This window comes from Panicum hallii, chromosome 6 (assembly GCF_002211085.1).
Source record: "Panicum hallii strain FIL2 chromosome 6, PHallii_v3.1, whole genome shotgun sequence".
Lineage (NCBI taxonomy): Eukaryota > Viridiplantae > Streptophyta > Magnoliopsida > Poales > Poaceae > Panicum > Panicum hallii.
In genome coordinates, this window is record NC_038047.1 from 433,641 (window position 1) to 445,908 (window position 12,268).

The window sequence follows — 12,268 nt, forward strand, 5'->3', positions numbered from 1 at the left end:
AAGCAATACTAACATATGATGGGGGAAATATTGGTGAAGATGCAATCGATGAGACCAGGAAGAGAGGCAGCAGGTGAAAAAAAATATGGCGCTAAGGTCAAGAGAATTCAAAGCCCAAGGTTAGATGGAGTGCTCAGCGATTCAGCAGGCGAAACGGGGATCTAAGATTTGGGGGCGAGAGTGGTGCTGCAGAGCTAGGAGAAAAGAGGAAAAGAGAGTGAACGACGGCGGCGAGCGACGGCATTGTCGAAACAGCGACGAAGGGGAGCAGAGAGAGGACTGAAGAATAGGCGGACGGCGAGCGACCGGCGGCGGCAAAGAACAGTGCGCCAGCGTCTGAGCCAGGGTGGCGGCGCCGGCAAAAATGGTGACGGCGAGGAGCTCAGGTTCGAAGAGAGAGAGAGAGAGAGAGAGAGACCGGCGAAGCACCAGCGAACAACGAGTGGGACCGAAGAACAGGCTGGCGGCGAGCGACCGGCGGCGGCGAAGAACAGTTGGTCCGAAGAACATGCGAGCGGCGAGAGCCCGGCGGCGGCGGCGAACTGAGAGTGGGCCCGAAGAACAGTGCAGACCAGGGGAAAGCAGCACTGTGAGTGGACCCGGGCGAAGATTCTGCCTGGGCGGTGAGGCAAAAACCTGTGGGACGGTCAACAACGCCAGACGAGCCAGGTCGGCCATGTTTGATAGAGATCATTTCATTCCTGATGCATTCTGGATGTAGAAGCTGCTTTCCTTTGCTTTGTTGCATATCCTGGTTCATGTCCTGCTAGAAAAACAGGAACCAATAAAGAGTCCTTTTAGCTTGAAAGTTGTGTGCTAATTACTTGATCCATGAGTTCTTTTTTTTCCTTTTATCTAATGCAATCTGTTGCCTATGGTCCTATGTTTTAACATTTGAAATGCCATACTCTCGCTTCTGGAGAAAGCATGCTACTAAATTGAACCATGGGAAAACATGCTAATAATATTTGCACCATTACATAAAGAGCAGTAATTAGGCCTAACTATTTTAGAAAACTCCTGCCATTAAGCCCATTGTTTATCAGAGTCTTAATTTGTAAATTTCAAAGATTGACCATTGGTTGTATATTACTATTTAGGAACTTGTCAACATTTATTATGATAGATATGTTAATCCCTGTTCCGTGGGCCCACATCCACATGATAGGGACAAAAATAAGATCGGACGATGTACAAACAACCGCGTGTCATTTAGCTTTTCTCAAAACCTAAGTCTCCCGCTCGCTCAAAGCGAAACAAAACAAGCTCCCGCCCTCACTCCGCCAGTCCGTGGGGAGGGAGAGATGCCGATCGAGATGCCCCGGGGGCTGCCGTTCGCGGTGGACTCCTGGACCCCGGCGTCCGCGCTGAAGCGCCACAGCTTCCTCACCCACGCCCACCGCGACCACCTCGCCGGCATCGCCGCCACCTCCGCCGTCTCCGCCTCCTCCCCCGTCTACGCCTCCCGCCTCACCGTCCTCATCGCCATCCGCATCTTCCCCCACCTCGACCGCGCCGCGTTCGTCGAGCTGGAGGCGGGCGCGCCGCCGCTGCGCGTCCCCGACCCTGACGGCGACTTCACCGTCACCGCCTTCGACGCCAACCACTGCCCAGGTCTGCGCGCCTCCCCTCCTCCTCCTCCTCCTCCTCCTCCTCCCCCCTCGCCGATTCGGATGGCTGCCCGCCTGGTAACCGACCCCGTCGTCACTCCTAGCAGGCGCCGTGATGTTCCTGTTCGAAGGCCCCTTCGGCGCCGTCCTGCACACCGGCGACTGCCGCCTCACGGCCGACTGCCTCAGCGCCCTGATGCCCTTCCTCGCCCGCCGCGTCGACTACCTCTTCCTCGACTGCACCTTCGCGCGGTGCCCCCTGCAGTTCCCCACCAAGGAGGACTCCATCCGCCAGGTCAGCTCCTGCCGCCATCCTGCTGCGCCACATCCGAATTCGGCAAATTGCGACCCGATTAGAGCTGAATTTCTCGCCCAATTGATGTTCCCTTTCTGATTCCAGGTGATCAATTGCATCTGGAAGCACCCGAACGCGCCGGTGGTTTACCTCGTGTGCGACATGCTGGGCCAGGAGGACGTCCTCATCGAGGTTTCCAAGGCGTTCGGATCCAGGATATACGTCGACAGAGACAAGAATTCAGATTGTCACCAGAGGCTCACGCACGTGGCGCCGGAGATCCTCGCCGCCGACGACGCCGCGTCCTCCACGCGCTTCCACGTGATCCCGTTCCCGCGGCTGTCGGAGCGGGCCACGGAGATCCTCGCGCTGGCGCGCACCAGGCAGCAGCCGAAGCCCCTGATCATCAGGCCGTCCTCGCAGTGGTACGCGTACTACGGGCCACCGGATGGGTCGACGGAGCGGAAGCCGGTGCTGACGGAGCCGATGCGGGATGAGTTTGGGGTCTGGCATGTCTGCCTGTCGATGCACTCGTCCAGGGAAGAGCTGGAGCAGGCGCTGGGGATCCTCAAGCCCAAATGGGTTATCTCGACGACGCCCCCGTGCATGGCAATGGATCTGAGCTATGTCAAGAAGAACTGCTCCCTGTCCCGGTTTGGTCCTGATGATCCCATCTGGAAGTTGCTCGGGATACCTGATGGGATGGCTACTGGTACCAGCAAACAGCAGGCAGCGTTGACGGTAGAAGCTGTCGGGAAGAGCGAGGAAGAGTTCAGTTCTTGTACTGATGAGCGTGGCTCTGATGATGACAATCAGGTTGAGGCTGCAGAACCAACGCTGCTTGATTTTGAGATCAGAGTTGAGCCGCCAGTGATGCTGTTCGGAAGGGCAATGTTTGGATTAGTGCTGCACGAGTCTGAAATGTGGGAACATGAGTATCAGAGTGTTGAGATGATTGATAATGTTGAACTTGAAGCCAAGGACCCTGTTACTGAAATTGGGCTGTGTAACAATAGCAAGCCTGATGACAGTGTTGACGTAATTGATTTAACTGAAGTTTCAACAAAGAAGCAGAATTCAGTCTCTGAATCTGAGCTGTTGAAGGACAGGAAGCCTGATGATGGAGTTGAAGTAGTTGATCTGACTGAAAATGGAAGGAAAGATCTGAGTTTGCGTGCAGAGCCTGAACAGTGTACGAATGACAAAGGGAAAGGGGAAGCTGAATTGGTGGAAGCCCAAGAACAGAATCTGACTGTTCATGCTGATTTGTGGGAAGTTTGCCAACATAAGGTAACCGATGGAAGTAAAAACAGAATCCAAATGACTAAAGAGATCTCAGCCGTGCATGTCACAGTTTCGGCTACAATCAACAAGGAGGCAACAGAGAATGGCACAACTGCATCAGAAACTGGGAAGAACTCTGATCAAGACTCTGAAAGACCAAGTGATTCTTCAACCACTGTTGGATCATCAAAGAGTCTTAATGCGAGCCTGAGGCGGCTGTACAGGTCGATGAATGTGTCAGTTCCGCGGCCCCTGCCGTCACTGGTTGAGCTCATGGGGGCCTCCAAGCGACCCAGAGTTTCCCAAACTGTGCAGCTATAAGCTCGTAGCACATTAATTATATATTGCTATCAAATTCAGATATCTGTTGACCCTGTATTGTTAGCTACTTGAATTGTGGCTCAACAACTAGTTTAGATCGATTTGGTTCCACAAAGAGGCAAATTTTGCCATTTTCCAAAACAAAGAGGGGGGAAAACCTTTACATCGACATGTATAAGCTTGCAGAAGAGTAGGCAGCAATGATGTAGTTCACTGAAGAAACTCTTGTTCTGAATCCACATTTCCAGCATTTTCCTACACCCATGCTATTCATTGTGGTTTGTGGAAAACTGCATGTCTGCAACAGATTTGATATTACAGAAACTTCCATCCACTCAAAGAGTCCAAATGTGAAAATGGTGTTTATGAGATTGGCAGAAGTTGATTGATGCTACGTTAATTGTGTGTCAGAAGCAGATTGCACTCCTGCACGGAGAGGAAATGCTCTTTCCTGAAACCTGCAGAGTAAGTTTGCTCTGCTATTTGTCTTTGCATAATAATTATTCTATTTGGTGATTTGCAAATTTGTGGAACAACTTGACTAGAAAAAATGTGGAAGCCTCAATGCCAACGATGGCACCAGCAAAAGGAACAACCGAGTCTTTTTTTGGTATTGGGGTAAGTTCATATGTTGTTTTAATAATTGGTGACTTGGGAGCACAAAAGGAGCGCTTAAATCAAGTTTCAATAATTTTAGATAAGCAATGAGTCCAATACTGTTATATCCTTGGAGGAAAATGTTGCACCTTAAAGTCCTGAAATAATAGTGTCTTATACTAATGGAAGAAATCTGTAGAATGTACATGTTGAACAAGAACAGGCAAATGTTGAACAAGAAATCTTATAGTTGTACTTTGATTCTTTGGTAGCATTGAGATAACTGTCATTATTGAGAAGCTATATATCTGCTCTGGATAATATCCCCTGGTTCTCACTACCTGGGATCGTGCAAGTTCAAACTGGATGCAGGGGAAAGTACGAACAGTGGTTTATGCCTTTTCTAGTACCAACTGCCCTTCAGAAACTTAACCACTCTACATTCCTGGGTCCTGGCCTAACAATCCAGTTAGATGTCTGAGAAATATTATTGTGTGAGTCTGTAGAGTTGATAGATGATTGCTGGTTCTTTAAAGCTTTCCCCGATATTCTGATTTTCATACTCTAGAATTGTTGAGCTCTTACAGTTGAGCATCGTTTGCATTTCAGTACTATTTTCAGGAAATAGTTTCAAGTTGGCAAACAGCAGCTGGGTTGGTTTGGTGTATCTGAAATTTGCCTGTGAGTTAGATAGCAAAACTAGGAACAAAAAATCATTATGGCTCTGTTGATGGTCGTGTTATCTTCTTCACTAGTCGTATGCGTTTATAATTTAATGACTCTCCTTAAAAATGCCAAACGCCCCTCTATTGTTGCTATGATTATATGAGTACAACTTTAAATTTTTGTTGGTTTGTTAGCGAGGATTTTCATGGTTGACTGCATGATAAATTTTGGATTGTATCGTTGTAGAGCTAATGGTTATTCTATTTTCTTGAAATTCACTCAGATGCTATGATTTTAACACTGTGGACCTGTAACCTGTTTGGGCTCCTAATAGCTGAAGCATTATTTGCATCTTGGTACTTGTTTTGTGGAATATCTTAGGTTGGATAAACAGACAGTTGGTTTGTTGCATCTGAAATTGGCAGTAAGATATGTAGTGGACTTAGAACTCTGAGGTGGGTACAAAGATAAATATTTGTTATGTCTGCGTTGTTCTTGGTATGTTGCTCACTGGTTATGTGCATTTGTAATTTTACTACTCTCCTCTGGCGTTGATACGATTAAATAAGTACATCCTTAAACTTTTGTTGGGCTAGCTTAGTGAGTCATTTTCATATTTGGGTACATTAAATTCTGGATCATTGTCGTGGGCTTCTAGTTTGAACATGGTCGAAAAGCGTGCAATGTTCTGGATGTGTTAGCCAATCTTGACTGTCTGGTTTAAATATCTATGAAAACTTGTACTTTTTTTGCAAGAAAAAATTGCCTTGTTATTATTTTGTTGTGCACAGGACATGGTGCTGTAAATGAGATGTATTACTAACTTGTTCCTCCCAATGTCTTTGTGTGCAGGATCTGAAGTGTTTTGTGTTTTCTCTCATCAACCTCCACTTCAAGATCAAACCAATTCAATCCTGAGCTCCATTCCATGCTGTTTCTTAACTGTGTTATGAAACTGCAAGTGTTTAAGAGAGAACCCTGTACCATGTAAGATCCTATTTAGTTTGTGATGATGCGCTCGGGTTGTGTGGAGCACTGGATGGAAGTGGAACTTTGAGTTTGCCTGGGATTGCTATTTGGGTTGTGCAAACTGCAAGTAATGATATTTATGTTTCTTTTCCAGTTTCCTGTTGGGTAAATATTTCTTGTTATGTTATCAGTCAATTATTAAGATCGTTTGGCACACTAGTCTTTTCTGTCGTTTGTGCTGAACCTCCTTTGACTTATATTTGCTCTGCCGAAGTTGGCACAGCACAGTAACTGGTGCCGACCTGTGGTGATCCAAGTCCAGCCAATTGCCATCACAGGGTAATCTGCTGTGGATTTCTCTAGTGCGTTGGCTGTGACCTGTGAAAAACGACTGGATTCATCAGCGATAGTGCAAGGAACCTTTGGTTTGTAAAGCAGCTGAAGTGAAGCGTGTGTGTGTGGCTGGACCTGTCTGTTGATCTTTAATCTGATGCGCCTTGTCTGCTTAATGACCATGGGTGGCATCTCTTCCCCTTCCTCTTCCCAGGAGTAGAACAGTGCACTGTTAGGTAGCCTGCATGCTTTGTTTCTTTTGCCTTTTGGGGATTCCTCGTCCAGTCTGAAAGCTACTGTTTCAGATGATTTTAGATACACGGCTGAGTATCAATTTCAAGTTCAAAGAAAATGTTCAAACTCTTTCCCTGTCCATATTGGGAACCGAGGTAAACTGAAAAAACTGAGGTGGCAGGCGGGTTAAGGGGGGAGGTAAAACAAAAGAAAAATGTTGAAACGAGATGTTGAGGTTGAAAGAGAGGAAACAAGCCCATGTTACCTCTTGAGCTGAAAATGTTGAAACTAAACGAGGGAAGGCCAGCGAAAAGAGAAACAAGAAGCTGAAAGCCTGAAATCCTGGTGCCAGGTGCCCCAAAACCAAGGGAAACAACAGTCCTGACTGATGCAAAACATGCCTCCTTGTTTGTTGGATGTTTGCTTTGCCTTTTATCCGCCTATTTCCTCTTGAGCTGCTGGATCGGCGTGCTAGCAGGACAAGCCCATGTTACCTCACTGCACTGTCGCTGTTGCATTGGGGTAGCTTGCTGCTTCTTTCCTTCAAATCCCATACCCAAAGTCCAAATGGTCCATACACAGCAGCTATTATACATGAATTTTCAGCTCAGCCAAAGCCAAAGTATATAAAATGCGTCCAGGAAAGAAGATGCTGAGATACACCTTTTATCTCCATTCCATCTCCATGTGATCTCTTCTTTTCCCTGTCTGCCTGCTTTTCTTTCCTCCGAAACCTACCAATCAGCCTTACTAATCTTGATCTGGTACAATTTTGGACCACCAAAGCCTCTTTTCCCAAATGCAATAGCCCTTCATTTGGATTTACCCTCTTTACAAAGGTTTTCTTCAAGCCAGGGGGTAAAAACACCGAGATAGAATTGTAGGTTTTTTACAATGACCATTTCTTTCCACCGAGGCAGTTGCCCATAATGACAACATGATCAACTGCACGGCACTTGCCAATACTCATGTGTTCCAGTCAACAGACATTCAATACTATGTCGTATGGATGCTCCACCTTTAACTTTTACATGCTTAGACACTCAAAGATTGTAATCCTGCTACCCTGACATACATAAATTGCCTTTGTTCTGAAAATTACATTACATATCTTGGAGGCATCAAATCTGACCATTTTCATGTGGTTGGGCTTTAGCTGCGAGATTTGTTACATGAAGCGACTGCTGCTTTAAAGCACGTGGATTTGGGGTTTAGGAAAGAAGTTGCTGAGCCTGAGATGCACCTTATTCTTCCATTCCATCTCCATATGTTCTCTTCTTCTACTTGCTTGCCAGCCTTTCTTTGTCCTCTGAAACCTACCTATCAGCCATAATAATGCCAGAATTTTGGGCCACACAAGTCTCTTTGTTTCTAGTCTATTTCCAATTTTCCAGTGCATTAGCAATCGGGTTTAGAGGCTGAATACTTCAAAAACAAGAAATGAAGAGAAATAGCTGCAGTATTTCCACCCAGAGTATCTGAATCCAGACTAGGTTGATAGTACAAGTTATGGAAACGAACCCTCCTGCTAATTTCTGTCAACTACACATGTTCAACGAAAGAACAAGTCCAGTGGGATAGTGCCTACCCCATTGCATAGTTCATCTACTAAAGTGAAAAAAGAAAAGGCATATAAACTCAACATGTTCTTCTCTGAACTGAATTTTAATCCTCAACATATATGAGAACATTTCGTCTTCAGTAGTTAACTGACACTGACAGACTGACAGTACAGAGATACGTACGTACTCCATATTAATCAACTCGACACTGGACTACATACAGATTAACAAGTGGAGTGCTAGTGCTATGCTACCAAAATCACAGAGACGACATACGTGTCATTACACGTAGGCTCACTAGCCAAGTTAATGAACGATGATTGGAGCAGCGGATCATCAGCCATGAGCTAGCTGCTGTTGGAGAGGAGGGCGATGATGTCGTTCGCGACGGAGCAGAGCTGCCTGAGCGCCTCCTCCCTGGCCGCCAGCTCCGCGGGGTACTGCCCGGGCCTCTGCCGCCAGAACAGCGCCCTGCACACCTGCGGGTACTCGGCGGCGGCGCTGACGTGCACGGACGCGAAGTCGTAGTCCTGCGCCGCGATGGAGTCCCTGGCCGCGCCCAGCGCGTCGCGAGCCTGGCCGTACTTGGCGGCGCAGGTGCGGAGCAGCGCCTGCACGGCGGCGTCGGCGGAAGGGGGAGCCTGCGCGGCCGTGCCCTCCGGGGCGGTGCCGTTGGCCAGCGCGGCGGCCGCGGCGGCGCCTCCCGAGGCGTTGGCGGCCGCGGCCGAGACGGCGATCGCGGAGAGACCGCGCAAGTCGGCCGTGGCGCTGGACGGGTCGGCGCCCAGCGCGGACACGCAGAGGTCCGGGTAGGCCGTGGAGTTGCAGGTGGCGCGCACCAGCGCGGCGGCCGCGGGTGGTGGCGCGGCGGCCGGGGGCGGAGGAAGAGGTGAAGGAGGCGGTGGGTGCCCGTGCCTGGGCCCGTGGCCGTGGCCGTGGCTTTTGTGCGCGGACGGGCCGGCGCGGGAGGAGAGGGCGGCGAGAGGGAGGGCCGCCAGCAGGAGGAGCATCAGGGCGTTCTTGGTGATGGTCGCCATTGCTCGAGATCGATCAATTCGTGATGGGCTTGGTCTTGTTAGTTGCGTGGAGAGAGATGAGCTTATGCTTCGCTGCTAGGCGCTCTTGGCTTTGGCTCGCTAGATGCTGTGATGAGTTGCTGAAGCGAAGGAAGGATGGCAGCGGGTTGATGGGGTTTTATAGGATCGGAGGAGGTTGCGAGCATCACTGTTGGCTGTCAATGTTGACTCTCACGCACGGTCACAACAAGTGGAGTCCACCATGACCACTATACTTGCCGTGTATACTTTCCACATTTGCAAACTCAGTGCTGAAATAAACTAGCAACCATAGGCTGTCTGTTACACTAGCTAGCTTGTTAGGCAAAATCCATCCATCTGGATGTTTCCCAGGACTCCGGCAACAGAAACGCAGAAGTTTCCTCTAGTCAAGCTGCTGATTCATTCCCGCGTTTTCCCTGGACTCCCGGTGGGTGCTTCATTTACGTTAGGTGGTGCAAAAGCATGGAAGCAATAGGCAGTAACAATATGCATGATTTTATATGTATGATTTTTCTTTAATACGTACACAGAAAAGGCATTCATCATTGCGTTAGTATATTAGCAAATAATTCAAAGATAACTCTGAGCACCCACATATATAGACCTCAATTCATAAGATGAGGAATGACGAGAGATGAAAACAGCTTAAGATTACAAAAATAAGGTTATAGAATTGAGTTATCACTGCTACAAAATAAGCTACGGGCCACCCTAAAAATGCCGGTATGTCTGTGTGGTAGTATGGAGTATAGATGGTCAAACGGACGGCTCGGCCCGACACGGCACGAGCCGATTTGGCCCGGCCTGTGGGCATGGGTGGAGGTTTGGATGCGAGTCGAGCAGGCCAGTTGTGACATCCCGGCCCAACAAGGATGAATTTGAGCCCACTAGTGGCCTAAGTGTGAGTGACATGCCATGTGTAGGGATTTATCCCATCTTGCTAGTTGAGAGTGAGTCTCACCAACATATAAACCCAAGTGCCAAGTGCATTTCAACCCTCGGGTCAACCCTTTTACGCGAAGCGAGGACGAAAGTGTAAACGGGGTTGGTGCGAGTTTTACTCAACGTGCGAGTAGAACTTAGCTATATTTGGAATTGGGGCGTTAACCCGGGGGTTGAAATGCACTTGGCACTTGGGTTTATACGTTGGTGAGACTCACTCTCAACTAGCAAGGTGGGACAAATTCCGCCGCCGGCGGGGAGGGAAGGAGAGGCGCGGGCGGGCGGGTGCCGCCGCCGCGGGAAGGGTAGGAGAGGTGTAGGCAGGCGGCCGCCACCGTTGTACAAGAGAGGCGGTTTGGGGATGAAGATGTGTGTATATATGTGGGCCTGCAGGGTTGTTTGGTTTGATGAGCTAGAATACAGGGCACATTGGGCCTTTTACTAACCGTACGTTGCCGGGCCGGCCCACGTGCCGAGGCGTCGGCCAGGCACAACATGAGGCCCGTGCCGAGCTGGCCCGGACCCGATTAATCTCGTGCCATGCTGGGCCCGTGCTGGGCCAAAAAGCCGTGCCGTGGGCCGGCCCATGGGCCTCAGGCCGGATGGCTATCTATAGTATGGAGTGACATTTGCTAACGAGTCGAGGTAGAGGGGGGCTGTGACTACATAGTGCAACCGGAGCTAGAGTGGTGGCGCTAGTCGTTTTGATGATGAGATGGAGCGATGCATTTTCAGAAGGGTGCGAGCTAGAGGTCATTTTGCTTTGCATGGTGGCGGAGGGACAAGATCATCTGTGCATGAGTTTTGTGGCAGGGCAGTGGCGAACTTTTTTTTTGTTATTTTTTCTTTAATTACTAGCTGTTGCATGTGATTGTTTGTTTTGCGGTTAGTTGTCATCGTTGCTCCAACCCTTGGGGTCTTGTTGCACTATTGTGTGCCACTTCATCTTATTTTTAATATAACCAGAATCTCACCTGCCTATTTTTAATAAAAAAAACACGATATCACTCCACTAGCAATAGTCAATGGTTCTTCGAGCATGTTGGGTAGATCGATGCTGAATTGGTCTATAGTAAAAGCACTTGCCAATCGTGAGCTGTAGCCATGGAATCGATAGACTACCTTTCTATAGTTTTTTTTCTTTTTTTTCATACATTAGTTATTAGTTAAAGATCAAGGTGTAGCTAAGCTATAAACAGTATATAGCACAATTTTGCTTGTAGATTAAAACAAACACTAACAAAAGCAAAAAGACTGCCTTTTGGAACCAAAGTCAAGTTGCTCTTGCGAAAACAAAGTGAGCTAATCGATCATGTCTTGTCCCAACAAACGTCATATATATAAGACCAAAATCGTAAACATGAGACCCGTGTCATTACACGTATACTACTCACGAGCTTTACATGTATGTATTGGGATCTTTTACATGAATGAATCAAGTAATATGATTAAGATAAGATTGGTATCACTACTTAACATGATGGACATGCATGGGAATGGATCATCTAGCTGATGTTGGAGTTGGAGAGGAGCGTGATGATGTCTAGCGCCACGGTGCAAAGCTGCCGGAGCGCCGCCTCCCTGGCCGCCAGTTCCGCCGGGTAGGCGCCGGGCCTCTGCCGCTGGAACAGCACCCTGCACACCTGCGGGTACTCCGCGGCGGCGCTCACCTGCACCGACGCGTAGTCGTAGTCCTGCCTCGCGATGGAGCCCCTGGCCGCCGACAACGCGTCCCGGGCCTGGCTGTACTTGGCGGCGCAGGTGCGGAGCAGCGCCTGCACGGTGGCGTCGGCGGAGGGCGCCGCCTGCCCCGCCGTGGCGTTAGCGACGTTGGCCGCCAGAGCGGCGGCCGTGGCCGCGCCGCCCGAGGCGTTGGCGGCGGCGGCCGAGACGGCGATGGCTGAGAGGCCCCGCACGTCGGCCGTGGCGCTGGACGGGTCAGCGCTCAGTGTGGACATGCACAGGTCATAGTAGGCCGTCGAGTTGCAGGTAGCGCGCACCAGCGCAGCTGGTGCAGGCGGTGAGCTAGGTGGAAGTGGAGGAGGAGGAGATGGGTGCTTAGGGGCATGGCTTTTGTGCGTGGACGGGCTGGCACGGGAGGAGAGTGTTTCTAGAGGGAGGAGCGCCAGGAGGAGGAGCACCAGGGCATTCTTGGTGGTGGTCGCCATGGGAGCCATTGCTAGATGATCTTGATCTTGTTGTGTGAAGAGAGATGAGCTTCTGTTTTGCTCTTCTGCGAGGATGTTGAGTTCGTTGCTTGTGTTGGACGATGCAAAGTGGTGGGTGATGGGGTTTTATAGGAGATCTAGCGTTGTTGAATGTTGACTCCAACAAGCTAAGTGCAGGAGTCCACAACGACCGCCATGCCGTGTGTCTACTTTCTTCGTTTCTAAGTGC

At 49.4% G+C, this 12,268-nt stretch overlaps 3 protein-coding genes across 4 annotated transcripts; 1 reads left to right on the forward strand and 2 right to left on the reverse strand.

Moving 5' to 3' along the window:
• Positions 1–1,237: 1,237 nt before the first annotated feature.
• On the forward strand, positions 1,238–5,899 carry LOC112898604 (protein artemis-like). 2 transcript variants are annotated; one of them, XM_025966958.1, is made up of 5 exons: positions 1,238–1,614; positions 1,718–1,905; positions 2,011–3,975; positions 4,056–4,128; positions 5,626–5,899. In XM_025966958.1, the coding sequence occupies exons 1-3, from the start codon at positions 1,305–1,307 to the stop codon at positions 3,508–3,510; spliced, it is 1,998 nt and encodes a 665-aa protein (XP_025822743.1). In that variant the 5' UTR covers positions 1,238–1,304; the 3' UTR covers positions 3,511–3,975; positions 4,056–4,128; positions 5,626–5,899. The 2 variants fall into 2 exon arrangements, with proteins under 2 accessions (XP_025822743.1, XP_025822742.1); XM_025966957.1 differs by lacking the exon at positions 4,056–4,128.
• Positions 5,900–7,958: 2,059 nt separating this feature from the next.
• On the reverse strand, positions 7,959–9,011 carry LOC112897787 (pectinesterase inhibitor 28-like). The gene has a single exon (XM_025966183.1). The coding sequence runs from the start codon at positions 8,906–8,908 to the stop codon at positions 8,219–8,221; it is 690 nt and encodes a 229-aa protein (XP_025821968.1). The 5' UTR covers positions 8,909–9,011; the 3' UTR covers positions 7,959–8,218.
• A 2,174-nt stretch (positions 9,012–11,185) lies between these two features.
• Positions 11,186–12,119, reverse strand: LOC112898435 (pectinesterase inhibitor 28-like). Its single transcript, XM_025966756.1, has one exon. It carries the CDS (start codon positions 12,046–12,048, stop codon positions 11,377–11,379), a length of 672 nt encoding a protein of 223 aa, XP_025822541.1. The 5' UTR covers positions 12,049–12,119; the 3' UTR covers positions 11,186–11,376.
• Between the last annotated feature and the right edge of the window lie 149 nt (positions 12,120–12,268).

Excerpts from the sequence above, each read along its gene's own strand:
- LOC112898435 (XM_025966756.1), bottom strand. The coding sequence starts at position 12,048 with ATGGCTCCCATGGCGACCACCACCAAGAATGCCCTGGTGCTCCTCCTC.
- LOC112898604 (XM_025966958.1), top strand. The coding sequence starts at position 1,305 with ATGCCGATCGAGATGCCCCGGGGGCTGCCGTTCGCGGTGGACTCCTGG. Across the intron at positions 1,615-1,717 it reads CGACGCCAACCACTGCCCAG|GCGCCGTGATGTTCCTGTTC; the intron begins GTCTGCGCGCCT and ends CACTCCTAGCAG. Across the intron at positions 1,906-2,010 it reads AGGAGGACTCCATCCGCCAG|GTGATCAATTGCATCTGGAA; the intron begins GTCAGCTCCTGC and ends TTCTGATTCCAG.
- LOC112897787 (XM_025966183.1), bottom strand. The coding sequence starts at position 8,908 with ATGGCGACCATCACCAAGAACGCCCTGATGCTCCTCCTGCTGGCGGCC.